The following is a 22,203-nucleotide window of genomic DNA, read 5'->3' on the forward strand; positions in this document are numbered from 1 at the left end:
GTCTTCTGCATTTGTGTAAACACACCCTAAATCAGTTTCTCTTTTGGAAAGTTTATTTGGTTAGGAAAATCCGTAGAGCGACTGTCTACCCCAGAGAAGAGCAACAGTTATCAGACCCTCGTGGTACTCAACAGCACCACCTGGTCACCGTTTGAGGTGGGGGGTTGGGGGCGCGGCGGGGGTGGAGTACGTTCTCCAAAGGGAGAAAACGATTAGCCTAGTCACAGATGCCCTGGAATGCTTTCCCTATGCACTTACTGAAAGGGTTCAAGGCGTAGATTTCTCAGGGCAGCCCTGAGATGATGAAATAACCTACAATCTGAGATCGTAGGTATCAGACCCAGAGCAGTTCCCCCAAATCTTCGCATTTTTGCTCACTAGCCAGAGGCAATCAGCCTCGCCTCAGCTTCCCGGGCGGCGCCGACGATCACCCAGGGCTGGGGACCACCTGGCTCAGCGAATCGCCGTTATGGTTCTGCTGGTATCCTCTTCACCTGGAGCTAGTTCACTTACAGACCAGTTCTGCTTCGCAAAGAAAGCCTTCTTTGCAGATCATCTCAGGGTATTTGTGCCAACCTCCGGGTGTGGAAAGTTCCCACACCGAGAAAGTCTGGCAGGGGCCCCTCCGGCGGGGACACCAGCGGGTGGCGGGGAGGGTGCGGGGGGCCGAGCAGCGCGGCCAGCGGGGGTGGGGCCCGCGCCCGGCTGCCCCCGGGAGGTCGCTTATTTAGGACGCAGGGGCGGGCAGGAGCGGCAGGGGTGCGCTGATGGCTGCTCTGGGGGACGAGGTGCTGGACGCTTACATGTACCCGGCGTGCGCCCTCTACTCGTACCCGTACCCCTACCCCTACCCGGCCGCCGCCAAGGGCAAGGGAGCGGCGGGCGGGGGAGGCTGGCGGCACCGGGACGGCGGCTACCCTCCCGTTTCCTCCTCCTCTGACGGCGCGGCCTCGTCGTCTTTCCCGGGCTACGGGCAGCTAGCGGCCGCCGAGTACTTCCACAGCTACCAGCGGGCGCAGCTCATGGCCCTCCTGTCGCAGGTGGGCCCCGGCCTCGCCCCGCGGCCCGGCCGCGCCAGCATTCGGGACGTGGCTGTGCAGGTGAACCCGCGCCGCGACGTCTCCGTGCAGTGCTCGCTGGGGCGGCGTACGCTGCTGCGCAGGGCCCGCGAGCCCGGCCCTGAGCCCGAGGGCGCGGCGGGCGCGGGCGGCAGCTGCCCGGCCTCCCCGGAGCTGGCCCGCCGGGGCCCCGAGCAGGGCAGCCCGCCGAGCGGCGCCCCGCGGCCCGTGCGCTTCCCGCGCACCGTGGCGGTGTACTCGCCCGTGGCTTCCCGCCGCCTTTCCACCCTCCTGGAAGGGGCCGAGACTGCGGCGGCCGAGCAGAGGCCTGGGGCGCCGGACGGAGAGCGAGGGCCGCCAGCTGCGAGGACCCGAGGCCCCGAGGAGGGAGAGGGGTCGGCGAGGAAGGGTCCCCAACGGCCGCAGTCCGAGGAGGACGAGGCCCAGGCCGGCGTACCGGCGAGCAGGGAGCAGCCCCCGCCGGTGGCCGGCGCCCCGGACGCCGCGGGCGAGAGGTGGTCGCCGCGGAGCCCCCAGCCGGGCAAGGAGCGCCTGCGCTTCCAGGTGAGTCCCGAGTCGGCCAGGGAACCGGCGGGGGAGCCTCAGGGCTGTGCGCCCTCCTGGCTCGCGTCCCCGTCCCCGCCCCGCGGCTGCTCGCGACAAGTGGAGGCGCGCGCTCCCTTAGGCGCGGGCACTTCTGTGTGCCTTTCGGCAGCTGCTGAAGTCGTCTTTCTCCGGCAGAATTCAATCCAGTGTAGCTTGCGTGTTGCTGCGATGGTAAAACACCGGTTGCACAGGGGTGGCCGAGGAAACGCCCTTTTAACATTCTTATTCCGAGCGTATTTGCTGTATCAAGCTCTGACCACGGGAGTGTAGTCCTGTGTTGATCCTGCACTGGGTGATCTAGGATGGGTCTCGGAACATCAGAAGGTGAACTTAACTGGCAAAGGGAGTTGATTGCCAAGGATCCCACTCACATTTTCTCATTCAGTGTGTTAGAAACCGTTAACAGTTGACTTCTGGGGTCCTAGTCAGGATATTCTCTTGCCCTTAAGACGCACCCCTCTTCAGAAATCTAAGAGTACTGCTGGAGCATCTGTGCTGGGCTGCATTGCTGCCTGAGAGGAGCAGGCTTGGAAGGCCAGTTGGTACTTGCCTGAAACTGGAAGGGCTGGAGCACACTGAGGGGTTGTAACCCAGGGGAGTGGAAAGGCTGGAGAGGTATTAAGAGGCCCGGAAGAGTCCTTTTGGGGTCTCTTCCAGGCTCCCCAGGGCTGTTTAGTGGGGGAGGGGGAACACAGAGTGAATCAAGTTTGTGCACAAGCTGTGTGTGATCTTAAGTCTTTACCTTCCTGGGCTTCAGTTTGCTCACCTGTGAAATTGCTCAGTGTCCTCCAAAGTTCCTTCCAATTCTAAAGGCCTAACTCCAAAAACTTGTTTACAACTTGTTTCTCACTGAGAAGAAGAACTTAAGGATAAGGTAATACTACTTTTGTTCATATTATGTGTGAATTATGGCTTATCCGTATTTTAGATTCCCAGCACCACTCTTTGGTGGAAACTTAATTAGCAGCATAGAGAACTTTTTTTTTTTTTTTTTTTTATGGTACGCGGGCCTCTCACTGTTGTGGCCTTTCCCGTTGCGGAGCACAGGCTCCGGACGCGCAGGCTCAGTGGCCATGGCTCACGGGCCCAGCCGCTCCGCGGCATGTCTTCCCAGACCGGGGCACGAACCCGTGTCCCCTGCATCGGCAGGCGGACTCTCAACCACTGCGCCACCAGGGAAGCCCATAGAGAACTTTTTTCAAGGTGTTCACCCAAGATCACTTTAGGACGCAGAGTCTAGTTTCTTTTCTTGAGTTTAACCACTTCATTCACGTGTGTTCTAAGATCAGACCTATTCTACAGAGAGAAGCCCTCCCCAAAGAATCCCAAAGTTCAGGAACTCTGTGTTTGGCTTTCCCCTTGCCTGCCTGAGGGAAAACACCTGCTTAGTAATCTGTTAATTTGCTTTATGAACCAAGATAATCTGCTACATAAATTCCGGTGGGCCCTTGCTTTTCTACTTGATTAAGCCATTAGCTTTCGTAATGACGTCGTGGAGACGGACTTGAACCTGATTCTACTTTCCTCCAAGATATGGAGTGGAGTTGCCAGTTTTAAGTGTCAGATCCTTTCCAAGCTTCTGAGATGAAGGCTAATTCAGATGTCATGTTGGTTGAACTCTGCTCTCCTTTTGCTCAGTTCTTAGAACAGAAATATGGCTACTATCACTGCAAGGACTGCAACATCCGATGGGAAAGTGCCTACGTGTGGTGTGTACAGGGCACTAACAAGGTAAGAAATGCCCTGTAACTGGCATCATCCTGACAAAAGGTTCAGGAGGGTTTTGCTCTAAGTTTTTCCTCTTTCCCATCACAGGTTTACTACAAGCAGTTTTGCAGAACATGTCAGAAGTCTTATAACCCTTACCGAGTGGAGGATATCACCTGTCAAGTAAATTGAATGTTTGTATTTTGTGTTTGAACTGGGTAGTGATTAGAAGATTTGGAGGTAGTTTCTTGAATGTATTTCCTAAAAGAGCCTAGATTCCCAGTGACCTGAGGTTTTGATTTCTTTCTGGAAGGAGTTGTAGAAATAATACTTAACTGGGAAACAAGGCCTTGGTGTTAGGTTTTCTCCTGCTCTTGCAGACCTCGGTCATGTGAATGTCTCTAGAAGCTGTTGCGTCACTTGCAGTGTGGAAGAATGTTTGCTTTGCCTGAGACTCAGCTGAATGTAGGAGAAAGTAAACCTAGAAAACAGATTATCTTTCTACTATTATGAAGTAGTAAAGGTTGACGGCTTTACCCAAATGCATTTTATGAAGCACATACGCAAGTTAAAGTACTTAGTAAAAGCACGGGTTTTTTAAAGTTTCCATTTTGCCTGTGAGTTCAGGAAGGGATTTGTTTTAAAGTCAACCTAAGCTGCTTTAGCTTTAACCCTAAGCTTTATGGGGTTAACTGGTAACACGTTGCTTGTTACTGTTAACTGAGCACTGCACTGTGATAAAGGGCTCTGATCATCGAAGAGGGAGAAGTGACTACACTTGCCTGTTAATCACACAGCTAGTGGAGCTTGACTTGCCAGCAGAGACACAGCCTAATCAACGCACTTGGCTCCAGGTGGATGCCGGAAGCATGAACACCGCAGGGTGGGTGGAGAGAAATTAAGTATGGAAAACGTAGACTAATCTAGATCTTGGGAGAGTAGGGTAGATTCTCAAGTAGGAGAGAGGAGTTTGACAATGAAAGCGAACTTTCTAACCACTCTGCTCTTGGCCCGGCAGTTGCTGCTCTGCCTTCTGCCTCAGCTTGCGGTCCTTCGGAGCAGGGAGAAGGGCCGAGGTCAGCCACTGGTGCCGGGCCTGCTAGTGGTTCCTGGCCTCACACCTTCGATGTTGTTAAACTCCTCTCTCCTGCTCGCTTGTTCTCCACCCTTCAAGGGCAGGGACAGATTTCCTCTTAAGCTGTTTTAAAAGAAACTTCACACAATTCAGCATTGAATCCTGTGCAACGTGGGAGCAGGACTGCATGATAAAATGCTCTACTCCTCCCATCCTTCTCCTTGCTAGGAAGGGATGTAGACAGAACAAGATTAGCACAGGACTTTGCTGAGCGTGCATTCAGTTAGTATTTGAATGGACTAGAAAAATAACTTTGAAGTTCCAGGACATCACCAAGCGTTTATGTTCTGTATGTACTTCTCACTTTTTTTTTTTCAGAATTGTAAACAGACTAGATGCTCCTGCCCAGTAAAAGTTCGCCACGTGGACCCCAAAAGGCCCCACCGTCAAGATCTGTGTGGGAGATGCAAAGGCAAACGCTTATCCTGTGACAGCACTTTCAGTTTCAAATATATCATTTAAATGAATGTGAAAAAACCAAAACCCTGGTCCCGCCGAACGTGTGCTAGTGGAGCAGACAAGTGAGCTTTTTTCCGTGCCCCTCTTCCTCCTCTCTGCCGCTCCCTCAAAGTACTTCTTGAAAGGCTGTATTTGACAAAGCTTGTCAAATAAAAGCATTGCAAAACAATTGATACACTGCGTAAAATCCTTAAGATTTAGGAGAGCCTGTCTTAACAGTCTGGGCCTTTTACTTTAATATCTGTCCATTGCTTACAGAGCAACCGGGCTCTGAACTAGGTTAGTCACTTGAGAGAAAAGTGTAGAGGGACTCACATGTGAGGTTTACTACTTGTAGGTTTGTAGGGCTGATGCCTATAAGAAATTAATTGAATAAAAAGCCATCTATTAAAATGAGCATCCTTCTGGGGCAGGTGGAGGCTAGAGCCAGGCCTTGACGTTTGAGGGGACTCTGATGTTTGGGGATGGGTAACGCAGAGTCAGAACCCAGAATGGATGGCCTACAGCTGATCTCGGTTTAGTCGGTGCTGAGGGAGAAAGGCTGTGAGCGCTGGTGACTTGCTAATCACGATGTCACCGGTACGGATGGGAACAGGGTGGTTAAGGGCAGCTTTAAGATGTTAAGTAACTTCAAGTGGACTTCAGCTGGTAATTTGTTAACTTAAAAAAAAAAGCCCTCCTAAATGTATTTAAAGATTCAGTTAGAGGCAGCTTTATTTCGCCTTTGTCATTATGCGCTTGCAGTTCTGTAAGTGGAAACGGTGTTTGGCGCCATCTAACACAGGGATTCTCATCCTAACCTGGTTACCAAGCTTTCTACCCGATTACCAAGAAAACACTGAGACCCGGCACCAGCGCTCTCCTGGTGCAGGGATGGGGTGGGGGATGACGTGAGGGATTTTAATGAAATCAGAGTTGAGAGCTGTTGATTTCTTGGTTACAGAAACCACATAATTGGAACCAGGTGCTAATTAGGCCTCCTTCCAGTTTTCTAAGCATCCCATTTTTAAGTTCACCCTTACTACCTCATAGGCCATATATAGTAAGTCTGTTAACATCTTGGATGCTTGAATGTAGACAAATATGGAGAATGAAAGAAACAAAAATGAGTTTGAAGTCTCTAGAACCCTTTATAGCAAGAGGGAAGGCCTCTAACCATATGGCTTGGTAAGGTGTTTGTAAAAAGGCAGATTCTTAGGTCCCTGTCTCTACTGAATCACTACATGGAGGTGAAGCATTGAATAAGCGCCCCAGGTATTGCTTATGGAATTGAAGTGTGAAAACTACAATTGAGTCAGCCTTGCACTTACCGTAGAAAAACATGGCTGTGGGCTCTGCCCTCATAAAACTTCCAGTGTAGCGGGTAGATGGCCATTAATTTCCTGTATAAAACTTCTGCCATGCGCCATGTAAGACCTACTTGGTGCCCGGTAGGAGAAAAAAAAAGGATCTGACTTGGGGAGGTCAGGGAAGCCTTGCCTAAAAAATGACACGACAGCTGAGCTAAAGTTTGGATGAGTTGAATTAGACAAAGAGGGGAAGAAAGAACTTTTCCAGACTAAGCTAATGTGTGCAAAGGCCCAGTGGTAGAGAAAGCCAGGAGGCCACAGGGGCAGGGATGGGGATGATGGCAGGTGCAACTGATAGGCTCAGGCTGGGAGGACTCTTTGGACCTTGCTCAGGAGGACTGTTTTTCATATGTCATCAGTAAGAATCCACTGAAAGGTTTATAAAGCTGTGGTGGGGCATGGTGACAGATTCACCTTTTTAAAAAAATAATCACTCTGGCAGTATGGTGGATGCCTGTAAACCTGTCAGGAGTCTTGCAAAGATCAGATACAATGGTGGTGGGACCAAAGAGAAATGAAGGGTGAGAACTCTAGGTGTGGGGGAAGGTGATGTGTTTTGTGCTGACACTATTAACTCCTGAGGTGGTTGAGGGGTATGTACAGGGATAGGAAACCGATCTGACTCACATGACGTGCAAGGGGTACATAATATTCACTCTAAGCATTTGCTGAATGAATGAGGAACAACAGAAGTATACCTTCAATGAGTCCTAGGACAAATTCAGTGGTTATTAATACAGCTATTAAAATGGCTATTAATCATTCTTTAAGCTTAATATTGTTTGCCATTAATTTTCCTAATAGAGCAGCTAACCCTATTTTACAGCTGAGGAAAGCAAGGATCAAAATATGTGTCACTTAGAGTTAGTGGCCATTCAGACATTGAACAAAGTGGTATAAAAACTCATGATTCATAAGAGTTATGGTGATTACATTCTACCAGTAAGGCACTGTCAAACTGTATGTATAATTGGAAATTTATAAAATTGATTTTTCTTTGAGAGATTGAGAGGCTAGAAGGAAATATCCCAGAATACTGTTCTCTCTGGGTGTCAAGAGAAGTGATTCTAGTTTTGTTCATATTTCTTACGTTTGCTAAAGTGACAGTGGATTACTTTGAAAATTTAAAAATAAGAATGCCATAAAGTACAATTACTATCACATTGATTCTTATTTCCTCTAGTGTAGGTTATGCTGGTGGATGAGCAGTTCTCATAGACCAAAAGGAGGTACACTCACTCTGGCTTTGGTGAGTCTGTTCCAAGAAAATGTCTGACGATTTCCTAAATTTAAGGTAGATCTTATATCACTAAAAGTAGAAAATATTTTCTAAATTGTGTGAAAATCCTTTGGATTTTTCTTCTTTGGAGAAACTGCCAGATATTTGTTTTTAATATTTTTTAATTTATTTGGCTGCACCGGGTCTTAGTTGCAGCACTCGGGATCTTTTTAGTTGTGGCATGCAAACTCTTGTTGCGCGTGTGGGATCTAGTTCCCTGACCAGGGATCAAACCCGGGCCGTCTGCATTGGGAGCGCGAGTCTTAGTCACTGGACCACCAGGGAAGTACCCAGATCTCTTATCTTGTGATTTTACAAACTTACTGTTTAAAAATGATAAATTTAGTGGGCAAAGGAAAAAGTTTGTATGAGCAAAGACTGGGCTCTGATTAATAAATTAAGCATTTGATATATTTTGTTAATAAGTGCAAACTTTGGACCCAGAGGACAAGGAGCAAAAAATTATAGGTTTTAAGGAAATCTGATTTGCAAAAGGACAATCCTAATGACTTTATATCTGCATCTTGCTTTCTGCATGTGTATTAATCTTTATTACATTATTAATAGGCTTAGTTACATATAAATAGGAGAAGGAAATTTCAACTGTTTGGAAGGTTTGGTTTGGGTAATTAGTCAATTGAACTGAATCTGTTCTCCCCCCCCCCTTTTTTTTTTGCGGTATTTTTTTTTTTTTTTTGCGGTACGCGGGCCTCTCACTGTTGTGGCCTCTCCCGTTGCGGAGCACAGACTCCGGACGTGCAGGCCCAGCGGCCATGGCTCACGGGCGCAGCCGCTCCGCGGCATGTGGGATCCTCCCGGGCCAGGGCACGAACCCGTGTCCCCTGCCTCGGCAGGTGGACTCCCAAGCACTGCGCCACCAGGGAAGCCCTGTTCTCCCCTTTTGAAGGAAAATTATTTTTAAGAATAATGAAGGCAACATTTGAAAAGTTCCTTAATTATGCACACACTAATCATTCATCCTTTCTTAAAATACAACACAAACCAACAGCTACAATGCTTTTTTATTTTAACAAAAAGGATATAAGGAGGGTGAGAAAAATAGGGGATGGTAAGATAGATAGGCTGTAAAGTGTGGTGTGTCTCCAGACACCCACCCCTCTCTTCCTGCCCCGCACCCAGAAGTTATTAAATAATTTAAAGGACACCATTTACAGTACCAGAACACCATCAAAATAATTGTTTTTATCAGGGTCAAAAAATACAGTGATTATGAATGTGCTGTGACCAGTTACAGAATTTTACAGGTAACATAACTCTAGTCAGCAGTCCAGCGGCGTGCACAGGGCCCTCAGTTAATGCACTTGAGCATAATTACATTTCTGGCAGGGGTCTGCACCACCAAGAAAAGGCAAAGCCAAGCATTTCATTTCTACATTCTAAACTCTGGAATCCCAGAGCCCAGTTTAAAAGAAAAGTCACAGTGGATAAGAGATGCATATAAAAAATACAAGGTGTTCCTTTCAAATCAGAGGAATTGTGGGACTACATTCATTTCTTTTACAAAATGCTATTTAAAAAAAGGACAGAGAATCCAGTTCATGTTATGCTACAGGCTTGGACAGTGAATAAGTATATTGCATGTTTTGGTAGTCAGTCTTCAGGCTTCCTTTCATCTTCCCCCATAGCCCCAGGTTCCTTTAGGGTGAAACATGTGAGTCCTGAATAAACATATAAAAATGCATTTGCATCTCTCTCTTCTTGAATTCTGCAGACTTGAGGGCCTGCAAGTCATATATTTTACCATCAATGACCACAATTTTTTCTTTAGCTTTGTACACCTCTTCTTGTATAACAGTGCATTGCACAAATGTACAAGAAAATACTGGTTTTAATCTATACAGTTTCTATAATAATTATGGAGTAAAATAAGTTAACTTTTCTAATGAGAAGAGCTGACGGGCAGCATACATCTTTATTTTACATTTTAAAGTCTCTGCAGGCATCTACTTTGGTTAGTTATCAACAATCGTAACATAAGCACTGATCAGAGAACTGAGCAGCATTCCAATAACGTTAACAGATATATTATTTCTTTTTGAAATACTGGGAAAGCCCAGTTTTAAAATATTATTAAAATGTTCTAACATTTACACACTATGAAGAGTTAGAGCTAATAAAATAAAATTTTTTCAAAAATAATCTTGCAGTGCTCTTTTAGGCATGCTCTGAGACGTTATCACCAAACATCCATACCTTGAAAATATGACTATCACATATTCACACATCTCAGCTCGCACACACACACAATTCCTTATACAGACCAAAAAACAAAACACCCACGCCCTTATCCCACATGTTGGGGGAAAAAAAAAAAAATCAATGGTTTTTGCAAAGAAGTCTTTCTGTGTATATCCATCCGACTGGATGTTCTTCATGTAGATGATTAACTATCAGTTGTTGATTATGCTTGTGACTACTAGAAATCCAAGCATCTCTGCAGGTCTTCAGCTAAAATGAACCAGCCTCGATTTCAGCCTCATTTCACCTGCTTTCCAATGTCTCAGTATTAGAGGCCATTATTGCAGACATTCTTAGAATTCTTTTTTCTCCAGAAAGTAATATATTTGTATGCATCACTTTTAGCCCTTTTCTTTTCACTTAGGTAAAGTAATTAAAAAAATTCTTTCTTCATACAGTTATTGTGGGAGGTATTGGCAGCTGTTAAACCATTCGTTTTTTTCCCCTTCAGATCTGATTCTGACGTTCTTACTTTTTTACCCTGGTAAAGTTTGACAGTGAACTGCAAGGGTCCATAGAAGGTGCTTGTTAATATTCTTAATCGCCTTCAGTTTAGTCTCTTCCTAAATGCCTGAAGTTTCTCAGAATCCAGTGCTCACCAAATTTCCAATTGGTTTGGCCTGTGCTAGGAGTTGGTATGATTGCACCATGCGTAGAGACTCTCTTATTTCTAGATTAAGTTCCATCAATTTGTAGTTGGCTTCTGACATGTCCAGGTCAGAGCCTATGACTGCAAAGCTTCCCGTCTGGCCCAGGGTCTGGTGATGGAAATAGATGTGTAACAGTGTCTGGACAGGGTCATCTTCACAACTGCCAAAGATATCGTTGGGCCACAGAGATCTGAAAACACACAGTATTTTTAAGTCCTGAGACTCAAAGGAATTATTAAAGATAACTTTTAAGTTAATACCTATAAAAATAATTTCCTTTTGAATCACTGAGGATCTGTTTTAATATTTGAGAAAACATTACTGTGAAAGTATCACAGAATGAACAAAATCTAAAATTGGTGTCATTTCATTGGTAACTGTACAAAATAAGGTCATGTTTTCCTTTCACAATGACATAATATTGAAACATCAAACTGAAAACCAAACCCAATCTTTATCAACTTCCAGTTAGGTATAAAGGCATCTCCTATAAATTCCTTCACAATTTACCTGAAAGCTTTGACTTGTGCTACAGCTGATATAAATTCCTTATTTTTCAACGTTTCAATTAAAGTATGAATGGCAGTTTCTATAGTAGTTTGTGCAGCTTTGGAAATGTCAATTTCTTCATTTTCTGAGGCAGACTCGGCTTCTTTGAGGATACTTTCCAACTGGGCAAGTTCCTCTGACATGTTGAAGACCTAAAAGAAATAAATATACCTTAAAAGGATCAATTTGTATGTTCAGTAACAACAAGAGCATTTACTTGGCTGTGAAGATACATCTAATGGTGGCAGTATTTCCTCTTAAAGATTATCTTCAATGGTTAAACTTAGTCCTTATGGGCAGTTAATATTTCGAGTTCTTTATTCAGTTGGAATAATTTCAGCTGCCAAATAGTCGTCTTTACTCTTGATAAAACAGTTCGTCTTAAGTGTAATAACTGTTACATTGTAATAAGTTAAAATAATTGGTTGCAACCAATGTTTATATTGGTTTTAACATGTGATATATACTTCATCTTGGATAGTAAAAATACATTTGTGTTATTTTTTTTTGCTAACAGTAGGCCTGGAATTATGGGATGATCATGAAAAAAATTTTGACAGTAATGAGGAGTCTTTATATTTTAAAGGGTTACTTACCCAGGGTATTTTATATAAACCAGTACGTGTTTATTTTTTAAAATAAATTTAACCACTTCAGATTAGAAAGCGAAGTGATTTCCTCGGTGATAGTTTTGGTACCAGTGGTTGACAAGGGGGAAAAAGACTCAAGTCCCTACTTTTGAATCTATTCATGACACGATTTCTAACATTCGCAGTGCTCTTGACATGTTTATTCTTGTGTGCATTACTTAAACTATAGAAATACTATGTGGACAAGACGTTAGAGGCTTTCATAATACGATTTTGTCTTTATTGAATTGACGTGCTTTACTTCATTTTAGATTACAGATGATCTGTTGCTGCTACTGCGATCTTTAAGGTCTGGGATCTTTTAAGATCGCTGGATATCTGCTGTCAGATTTATGAACAGGTCCTGAAATAGTACATCATTTCAAAAACCAATAATGCTTAACTGGGTTGTGGGGGGGAAAGATTCACTATAAGCGACTTTTCACTTCATTGCTCCTGCAAGGAAATATGTATGTATGTATTTTAATTTCCTAGAATCAGTTACTAATGCCTAGTACAACTGAATATTTACCTCTGCTTCATTTTTAATTGTGTTTACTTGATTGATAAGTTTACAGTAGGCTTGGAACAGAAGCAGCAATTGAAAATGCAATTTGTATAACCTTCGGCAGAGCTCCAGTTCCTAGAAATAAATAACACTGTGTTAAATTTAGGTGTTATTTTCCATATTTGACTAGACAACATATTTCAAATAAAAATTTATAAGTAAATAATTGTTAAAATTTGTTCTGAGCTTAATTTTTCTGCAGTAAGCAAGTTAATATGGTATGAAGTTGATGAAAGACAGATGAAAGATGCTCTGAAGACTGGGATTAAAATAAAAATTTAAAGATTATTGGTTACATAATTCATTTTTAGTGTGAAGCACATTTTCACATTAGACAAACAGAATTTTTCAGCAGGCAATAAATAGAATGCTTTAAAAAGAATTCACTAGAACTTAAAACTTTAACTTCATAACGAGAAGAATTTAACTTCATAACGAGAAGAATTTACAAGTGCATATACTCTTGCCACACTGAGATGTACATCTCACTGCGTTTATCAACAAGTGCTTGATAAAGCAAAAAGTAAAACTCTGGATAACCTCTCACCTAAAAAGTAAGAATAGTTTGTCTTTAAAATGAGTTCCTTTTTTTTTAAGAAAGCAAATTTGTAATCTCACTGAAACAAGACAAATTAACAAATGCACTTGGATTCTTAAAATTAAGAAATATAAAAGGAGACATGTTAGAGATGTGTAAAAAGGCAGCGCTAGTTGTACAGATTAATTATAAAACCTCATTGTCTTTGTAGGACTGAAACATTTCATGGATTAGGGCTATGCAAAACTGAAGCACACACTACTCTTAAAGCAGTCCATGACAAAACATTGCTAGGTCACAAATGGCAAATGAAAACCAGTTTGTCTGACATGGATAAGTAGTCTATAAATTAAGACAGGTCACTTACTGCTAGAATTTCCATTTGCTAAGCAAGAAGGTGATCGGGCCACAAAAAATACAAAGGAAGAAAAAGACCAAGAATTAGTGTAACAAATCATTTTAACTAGGGTCACAGATGTCCCAGGCAAACTGAAGAACATTTAAAATTACACCCAAAAGAAAAATTTATGATGCTATTTCCAGAATAAAACTTTTTAGACATTTACTGTAACAATCCAGGGTGTTTTTCACTCTGCCAAATAACAGCTAAATTACATTTAGGCTATAGTTTATTTCTTGTGCAAAAGCTACAAAGAATAAAACTAGTGGGATATTGGGAAAGTTGGCTACTGAAAGTGGTCTTCTATCTGGGTTTTTATAGCCTTTCCAAAAAAAAAAAAAAAGCCAAATAAATTTCCGTTAGTAAAGTGGAAAACTTCTGATTACAAAATATGAAATGATTTGCTCTTCTCAGAAAAGAACTGGTTTATAATTTTATGTATTTGCCCATGAGAAGATTCTCTCTGGCGTGGCTCATTCTGGGTTGCCTACCCTTTGCTGTCTAAGTCCTAAGTTGCCATAATTAGTGCTGAATCGGAAGGTAAAATATTGAGAGCAGTTGTGTGTTTTAAATTGCATTGCAAATGTAATTTAGTAAACCTCAGAAGTTCAACCCAACTAGGTTTGAATCAAACGAGATAACGTAAAATACACCGTGAAACATCCAGGTTCTGGAATATTTAAAAATTATTACATTAAAATATCTACAGCAACTTAGACCTAGTCTCATTAATGGAGAAGAATGACTTCTAATTAAAACAGCAATCGCCAGAATGTAAATACTGCTTCTAAAAGTCCTTCTTGAAATCTGCTTTTCTAAATAGTTTCCTCTGAAGCACTGTTTATATAACATTTATTCCTATCAATTTAGAAGGGATTTGCTAAGCAAAGGTGAACTTCAGCTCCGTACTGCTTACCATAAATTATGTAGATGGTCATCCTGTGAATGTTAGTTGAGCACAATCCAATGTCAAACATATTAGCATATCTAAATTTCTGAGGTTTTACTTCATACAGTTTTATATGGAAACTAACAACAATTTGAGCTTTTAAATATTTTTTTTCACTTCCATTAGCATAAATAAAAACTGACTCTACACACGTATTATCCAGAGCATCTACTTTGGGGTGTAATGGAAAAGAAAATCACTGATAAAGTTTACGATCACAACTGTAGGAAATAACACAGACGTAATTAATTTCATAGCTCTGAATTACTAGAAATCACGCTAAATATGTTAACACTGTACATTTAAAAACATTGCTTTAGTGTACTGAAATTTGCATATACAGTCTTCATTTACTTTTAATATGTATTGATTGCTTATTATGCAAAAGACTATACTGGTATACAGCAAAAGACAATACATAATGTGCAAAAAGGGACCCCTGCTCTCAAGGAGCTGAATGTGAGAGGAGACCTAAGATATCAGTGGAAGTCTTCAATGTACAGAGTTTTCAGTTTTCACTTAGTAGAAAACCTCAAGCTATATTAATTGACACAGACTCCTGGAGATGGAACTCATTTTCTTCAAGGTAGAAGGGGTATAAGAAATCACTTAGTCTAACCACCTAATTTATATATGAGAAAAGCAGTTTGTTACTTGCTTAAGCCATAGTGGCAAAGACAGAATTAGAACCAAAGGATCTAATTCTAGTCTGGGGTTAATTTCTTATCTTGCCTCGTTTCTTTCTTTACACAGATTATTTGACAATTTCTTTATGACAGAGCAGGATTTGGAGTCAGCCTTCCAAGGTTTGAATCTTAATCTATTTACTTACTGATTCTAGATAAATTAGCTTCTCTGAGCCTCAATTTTAATTTGCATATACTTTTTCTCATTTATTTTAAAATATTTATTAATTGCTTATTATGTATCCTCATCTGTGTAATGGGGCTAATTACAACATCCACTAGACAGAGCTGTAAGGACTGAGATAATGAACGTGAAATGCTCAGCACAGTGCCTGGCAAATAGTTTACATTTATTGAGAGTATACTGGTATTTTCTCAACATTTCAGTTTTGTAAAGCTTCACATTTTTATTACAATAGTACAATAACTTACAGTGACTAGAAATCTGTAACAATCTGATGTTGTAAAAGGTTAGAATTCTCATGTCAAATGTAAAGGGTGTTAACTGATTAATACATGTTCCCCATATGAAGTTATACTTCTATTAGAATGATTTGTAGGTCTTAATTTTATCCTCCTTTAATGTATGTGTTGTGCACTTTTCTCTAAGCAAATATATTACTATTATTTTCACTGAATTTTATACTAGCAAAAACCATAATTTATCCAATCAGAATTTCAGCTTCGGAAGGGCTAGTATGAATGTATATAACATTACTCAGGTTTGATATCCTGACCAGACTATTTATCTGTAGAGTACTAATGCAGAATGAAAAAATGTTTAGAGAGGCAGATGCAACTAAAAGTCAACTTGGACTGTCCAGATATTCATCGAGCTTATCTATGGAATGTTATTAAGCTTCAGTCATAAGCTGGCCGTTCATTTTTATTAAAGTGAATTTTTCATTACTAAGCCAATATTCCATTGAACCTAACTTTTACGAAGATTGTTCTGATAACAAAAATGAAAAATGTTACAAATATTCTTTATTTCTAGGAATATCAAGGACATTTGAGCATACGTATTATTTTACCTGATACAGGAATATAGCAAAACTAAGAATAAGAAACTTACTTGTGCATCTGTGTTTATCCTATACATGTCTTCTTTGGCACCAAATGTCCTCTTACAATTGTCTAACCACTGAAAAAATAAACAACAGTAAATTTTAATACAGTAATTGCACAATGCATAATGAAATTGGTACTGTAATGGCCTGCTCATATAAAACAACAATCTTGGACTTCCCTGATGGTACAATGGTTAAGAATCTGCCTGCCAATGCAGGGGACACGGGTTCGAGCCCTGGTCTGGGAAGATCCCACATGCCGCGAAGCAACTAAGCCTGTGCGCCACAACTACTGAGCCTGTGCTCTAGAGCCCACGTGCCACAACTACTGTAGCCCGTGCACCTAGACCCCGTGCTCCGCAACAACAGAAGCCACCGCAATGAGAAGCCTGCTGGCCGCAACTAGAGAAGAGCCTATGTGCAGCAACAAAGACCCAAAACAGCCAAAAATACTAAATAAATAAATTAATTAATTAAAAAAATAAATAAAACAACAGTCTTAAAAAGTGAACTTGAATTTCTAGGACTGGTTGTAGACATAGACTTTCATCTCCATTTGAGCCGAATCATTTGTATGCAGCAAACCCAAGCAGAGGACACTGTGTATGTGGCTACATGCACACGCTGGGGACGGTTTACTAATGGAAACACAATCAGCTGTCTTCTATTCCAGGGCCTTGTGGCGCTCCATTTCAGTAAAGAATATTCATTTTGTAGATTTTATGGGAAATCTTCACAACCTATACCTGACCTTTGTCTAATGTAAGATGGGGAAATGAAAGATGGGCTTCCTGTCCTGTCAATTTAATAAAGGCAACTTAGAAAGAATTAACCAGGTCCGTTTGCTTATCGGAAGTGTAATTCTCAGAAGACTTGTGTCACTTTTAATTAGTGAAACAGAAACTAAAATACATTTTAAATCTTGTTTTTGTTTCTTTTTCTTCCTTTTTGGACAGCAATAAATGACAAACATATTATCTCCAATGAATATGGAATACAGAAGCCAAATGTGGATTTTCCTTTTCCAGGGGCTGGTCCTAAAGATGGATATTTATTTAAGGTACCTTTTCCTCGGTCAGATAAAAAGAAAATAATAGCACTACGGTTTAGTGGGGAAAAAACACTGGAGTCATAGAATTTCCAAGCTAAAGTGAAAGCTTAGAGCCTTCAAGTTGAGCTCCTGGGTTTCGACGGTTTGATATTATTAATATTACCAGTTCTTTTGACTTCCTAGTTCTTTTTGTGTGATAGATTAAATATAATAAAACTATATATATATATATATATATATATATGAAGTCATTGGGACTTTGAGAAAAACTACTAGCTACGTTTTTACTCTTTGAAAATATTTCAGTAGTAGACATTTGAAATTCTCAGTTGTAGCTGTTAATGGTCTACATGCAAAGAATGAAAATTAGATGTCTCGGTTGTTTCAAAACAATCTCTTTGACCTTATGTCCTTTTTATCCTGGTTCCTCAGCCTGCATGGGCCCTCAGGCTCTTTACTTGACAGCCTCTCAGAAGAAAAACATGTTAGGTTTTCCTAGTAAGATACAGCTGCTGGCGGTCACTGTCAAAAGCTATCTAGCAGATTTCTTTATATGAGCAAAATTCAGTTGACATCTATCATGGAATCTGTACCTTAATCTTTATTCACTCAAAATGTTAAAATGCCTGTACACTTCATCCTCATCACAAGTCCGGCCCAGTTTGTCCAAGTATACTGATACATTTGAAAAAAATACTTTCAATTGCTTATTTAATGGCTTGTTCTTACTAGATATAATTTTTTATACTCTATGCCTATGATATGGCATTTGGGGGGCACTATTCAAAGTAATTATTTCTGATTTTTATTCCGTTACAAGAAAAGCCCCAACCCTATTGTCCCGTGGCTCCACACTGGCCTGCAAAAGTACAGGTCCACACCTTCCCAGTCAGTGTATACAAGATACAGTAGACGGTTTGTGTACAGAATACCCTCCAACCCACATGTAACAGTCTTCCTGTCATAATGGATTTTTTTTTTTTTCCCCATGATGGATTTTTTTTACTCAAGGCTCAAATAAAGGTTAAAATTTAATTGGAGAGGTTTGGCTTCTGGGTATGATGGGGTAGCTTGTATAAGGCCAGTCCTCCAAGAACAACTATGGAAGCTGAATACCACCAGCCAGGAGGATTTAGGGAGTCAGAGAAAAGTACTGAAGGGAGCTGTACATTGACTCCAGCATTACCCTAGGGGACTTGCTCATTGATGTCCACGGGCTCAGAAGCGGAACAAAAAGTAGTGGCTTATAGTTCACTGGGCTGGGAAAACAGGGCTGTCACAGGTAGTGAGGTACTGAGGGCCAAGATCCTGGAGAAAAGATAACTGCAGAGAAGGGAGCCGACCAATCTGTGTGCAGTTTGCTCTTGGGGCACTTGTTCCTGTATTTGTCATGTGCAGGAGGAGAGGCTAAGAAAGCAAGTAATAGCATCTGGGAGGATGAAAAGGTAAGCAGAGACTTTCTGGTCTCGTGGTGCTGGGGAGATGAGATAAGAATTGTTCAATCCCTGCCAAGAGAGCAGGGTCCTGATAAATACCCCAGGCTTTCACCTGTGGTCCTTAGAAGACTCAAGGAAAAATAAAAGAATGTATAGCTAAAAAACTATTAGAGGGGAATGAAAAATCGTTGATAGAAAAGAAGTTAAGAAAGGAAGGAAAAAGTAACAGAAGAGATGGGATAAGAAATGGTGAGATGGTAGCTTAGGAAGGAATCAAATTCAGTTTTCTCTTCCATACAAATATTTTACTGGATTCGGCACAATTTATTGAACATTCTTTTCCTACTGCATTGCCACAGCGCCTTTGCTGTAAATCATATGATTATATATGTGTGGGTCTGTTATGTTCTATTGGTCTGTCTAATTTTATGCCAGCACTACACTCTTTTGAGATTTTTAATAGGTCTTACTGGATGTAGGTCTCACTCTGTTGTTTAGACCTTGTTGCTCCTTTTGGACAAGATTTGGAAGACATTTTCTGTCGAGGGCAGACAGGAAATATTTTAGGTGTTGCAAACCACAGATTTTCTGTTGCAACTAGTCTGTGTCGCAGTGCAAAAGAGCCATAGACAATAGGTAAACAAATGGGATGGCTATGTTCCCAAAAAGTTTACAAAAACAGGCAGGGAGCCAGATATGACCTGAGGGCTATAGTTTCCTGACCTGTGTTCACGACTGTAATCAGCCTGTCAATTTCCATTAATATATTGTCTGAAATTTGGAATGAGATTGCATTCAATCTATAGATCATTTTGGGGAAAAATGACTTCACACTGTTGCGTTTTTTGATTCATAAATATGGTATAGCCTTCCATTTATTCGGGAGGCCTTTAATTTCTCTCAGTAATAATTGAAATTTTCTGTGTGGAGGTTTAGCACATCTTTAAATAGACTTAATTTGTAGGTATTCGATGTTCTCCTGTTGTAAGTGGTATCTATTGCTGTATAACCAACCACCCCTAAAACTTAATGGCTTCTTAAAACAACAAGATAAATCTTTGGGTTGGCTGGGAGTTTTTCCTGGTCTTGCCTAGGGTCACTCATGAGTCTACAGTCATCTGATGGCTTGACTGGGGCTGAAAGTTCCAAGCTGGCCTTCCTCAAGTGTCTGGTATGCTGGCAGTCAGCTGGATGCCTCCACTCTCCTCCACATGGCCTCTCATCCTCCTGGAGGCTGGAGGTCAAATAGTTTTCCAGAGTTTGTTCCAATTTACACTCTGACAGGCATGATGGCAAAGGCAGAAGCTGCAAAAGACCTCTTAAGTGCTAGTCTCAGAGGTTGCACAGCATCACTTCTTAATTTGATTGGTCAGAGCAAGTCACAAGGCCATCCAGACTTAAGAGGTGGGAAAACAGATTCCATCCCTTTGATGGGAGGAACGACAGCAAAGTCATATTGCAAAGAAGCGTGGACACAGAGGAGCATGATTCATGGGGACTGTTATCACAGCAATCAACCTCCTAGGATAGACAGAGATTTCTGAAAACACAGAAGCACTAACCATAATGGAAAAGATGGATTAACTTGGACCTAAGTAAAATGAAAAACTTCTGTTGATCAAAAAATGCTATTGAGATAGTGGAAATGCTAGCCACAGAGGGGGAAAAAATTTGTAATTCATACATCCAGTAAAAGGCTTGTGTTTCGAATGAAGAACTCCTACAAATCAATAAGAAAACCACAAATAACCCATTTACAAAATTGGGCAAGATACTTTAGGCACAATTCACAAAATAGCTAAATGAAGAAGAAAAGGTGCTCAAACAGTCATCCGACAGATGCAAAATAATATCATGAAATACTACCTCACATCCACCAAAAATGACAAAATGTTAAAAGTTGGCAATACCAAGTGGTGGCAAAGGGATTAGGGCATGGTAACTCCTGTACACACGTCTGATAGGATTGTAAATTGATGTAACCTCTCTTAGAAAACTGCTTGGCAGAATCTACTGAAGTTGAACAGATGTATACCCTGTGACCCAGCAATTCCACTCCTACATAGATATCCAACAGGTATGTGAACATATATACGTAAAAGACATGTATAAGAAGTTACACAGCAACATTATTTGTAACATGGCCAGATCCTGCCCGATACTTTCCTGCTACTGAAAACTCTCCTCTTCTCCAATCTGTCATTACTATCTCAGTCCAGATATAAGATCACTACCCCCTTAATAAGTATTTTCTTATACCATATTCTTTTCCTGAGATAATTCCCCAATCTAAAATTAACGTCTGTCAAGGACTAAGGTTGCATCTCTATTCCATGAAGTTTTCCTATCAGCCAAAAGGGACCTCTCCTTGGAAATCATACATTTGGTTTGCATCCGTTCTCTGTTAGACCTGTATGATTTGCCAGTACTTTTATTTATAGCTATAATTTAAACATTTGTTCCTAATTATTCATGCACAGTATCTGTGCTTTATATTCCTATCTAGAGTATTTAGGGAATAAGAAACAGGTTTAACACTTCATTTTTCACAGGCCTTTACATGTGATAGATATTTAGTACTTATTAATGAAAGACTCATCTCCTATTCTAGGGGAAAAAATGCCTACTGTATGCAGTTTTTTTTGTTTTTGTTTTTGTTTTTTACTGTATGCAGTTTGTGTGAAAAGGAGAAACTTTTTTTCCTTTAAGTTTTTCTGCCCCTGCCAATTGAAAATATACTGGATTTACTCTCAGGGAAGAGAACGACTGTGTTTTGCAGTGCCACACTGGAGTTAAACATTTCTTTGCAGGTAACATCTATAATACACTGTGTGCTTCTTTCTCCCTTTGCTTGCCCACGTACACATACACATCACAGGAAAAAGAGGACCACTTTGTCACAGGTTGCAGATTTTTCTGGACCACAACATCACTGTGCCTTTCTCAGGGAAATACTGCCTTTATACCCCAGCTTGCAATGTTGACAGCAGCTATTACAGTCTCAACACAGAAGCATTTTATAAAGCTAATTTTCCATTGTGCTCTTAGGCTCTTAGAGGGCCAATTTCTAAAAGCTAAAGATAGGAATTTACTGGACAGAGAGCTCCAAGGCCCCAACATTCTCAGTATAACCCTGAGGCAAGTGTTAACAGGTTCTGTTTTCCATCTCAGCTGTTATGCCAGGTTAGCGCTTCCAGTGTCACAAGCAACTACTTTATTTTACATGGTAAAAACAGACTGACCTGCTCAGCTGCTTCTCGTTTGGCATTGTACGTATCCAGGTGCTCTTGCAATTCCAAAACACTGAACTTGAGTGTTTCTAGCAAATCACAGGACATCAGCTGTCAAATCAGAAACACATTGATCCAGGTCACCGTTTCTGATCACAATCCTGAGACCAAAAACGTTGGTTTTCAGGCCAGCTTAAGCTGGCCTCCCTAACTGTACGCTGTCCCGTACTAAGGACTGACCTTTCACTGAAACAGAGGAGAAGTGCAGTGCAATGTCAGAAGGATAAGCATGCCTTCAACTGCCTTCCAAAATGGGCTCAGGCAAAAATGGCATGTCAGTCCAGGATATACCTTAAAGGTAACACCCTTGAAGCTTTTTTAAACCTTAATTCTTTAAAAACCTTAATACGTAACCTACAGGCGTGCTTGGACACAAGTGGGGAAGACCAGGGAGTTCTGGGTTCTTCATGGGGGAGGTCTAGCCCTCTCCTACCCGCTTGTACTCAGGAATCAGGAAAAGTACACATCTCTAGAGCATGATCTTTCAGCTTCCCCATCTAGGACTCTGTGGAGGGTGAGGGCAGGGAGAGGCCAG

At 41.4% G+C, this 22,203-nt stretch overlaps 2 protein-coding genes across 16 annotated transcripts in view; one reads left to right on the forward strand and one right to left on the reverse strand.

Annotated features, from left to right (window-relative positions):
- Positions 1-720: 720 nt before the first annotated feature.
- ZAR1 (zygote arrest 1) lies at positions 721-17,060 on the forward strand. Of its 8 annotated transcripts, none has more exons than XR_010942995.1 (8): positions 726-1,622; positions 3,303-3,395; positions 3,480-3,554; positions 4,825-5,027; positions 7,498-7,608; positions 11,960-12,041; positions 14,889-14,941; positions 16,848-17,060. XR_010942995.1 is itself a non-coding variant. In XM_067735917.1 (4 exons), the coding sequence occupies exons 1-3, from the start codon at positions 768-770 to the stop codon at positions 3,561-3,563; spliced, it is 1,032 nt and encodes a 343-aa protein (XP_067592018.1). In that variant the 5' UTR covers positions 721-767; the 3' UTR covers positions 3,564-3,565; positions 4,825-4,964. The 8 variants fall into 8 exon arrangements, 2 of the variants coding, with proteins under 2 accessions (XP_067592018.1, XP_067592017.1); XR_010942990.1 differs by lacking the exon at positions 16,848-17,060 and adding an exon at positions 15,819-16,765; XR_010942993.1 differs by lacking the exon at positions 16,848-17,060 and adding an exon at positions 16,110-16,765.
- The window catches only part of FRYL (FRY like transcription coactivator), a 300,849-nt gene continuing 287,243 nt past the window's right edge, over positions 8,598-22,203 (reverse strand). For 7 of the 8 annotated variants that reach the window (XM_067735911.1, XM_067735913.1, XM_067735912.1 and 4 more), the window contains 6 exons: positions 21,621-21,719; positions 15,897-15,965; positions 13,154-13,171; positions 12,213-12,323; positions 11,013-11,203; positions 8,598-10,692 (listed from right to left, as the gene is read on the reverse strand). In XM_067735911.1, the coding sequence (XP_067592012.1) occupies positions 10,434-10,692; positions 11,013-11,203; positions 12,213-12,323; positions 13,154-13,171; positions 15,897-15,965; positions 21,621-21,719 (747 nt within the window). In that variant the 3' untranslated portion in view covers positions 8,598-10,433. The remainder of the gene's footprint in view (positions 10,693-11,012; positions 11,204-12,212; positions 12,324-13,153; positions 13,172-15,896; positions 15,966-21,620; positions 21,720-22,203) is intronic. The other variant, XM_067735908.1, reaches the window with a different exon arrangement.

The sequence above is a fragment of the Pseudorca crassidens genome, chromosome 4, assembly GCF_039906515.1.
Source record: "Pseudorca crassidens isolate mPseCra1 chromosome 4, mPseCra1.hap1, whole genome shotgun sequence".
Taxonomy (NCBI): Eukaryota; Metazoa; Chordata; class Mammalia; order Artiodactyla; family Delphinidae; genus Pseudorca; species Pseudorca crassidens.

Excerpts from the sequence above, each read along its gene's own strand:
- ZAR1 (XM_067735916.1), top strand. The coding sequence starts at position 768 with ATGGCTGCTCTGGGGGACGAGGTGCTGGACGCTTACATGTACCCGGCG. Across the intron at positions 3,396-3,479 it reads GTGTACAGGGCACTAACAAG|GTTTACTACAAGCAGTTTTG; the intron begins GTAAGAAATGCC and ends TTCCCATCACAG. Across the intron at positions 3,555-4,824 it reads TGGAGGATATCACCTGTCAA|AATTGTAAACAGACTAGATG; the intron begins GTAAATTGAATG and ends TTTTTTTTTCAG.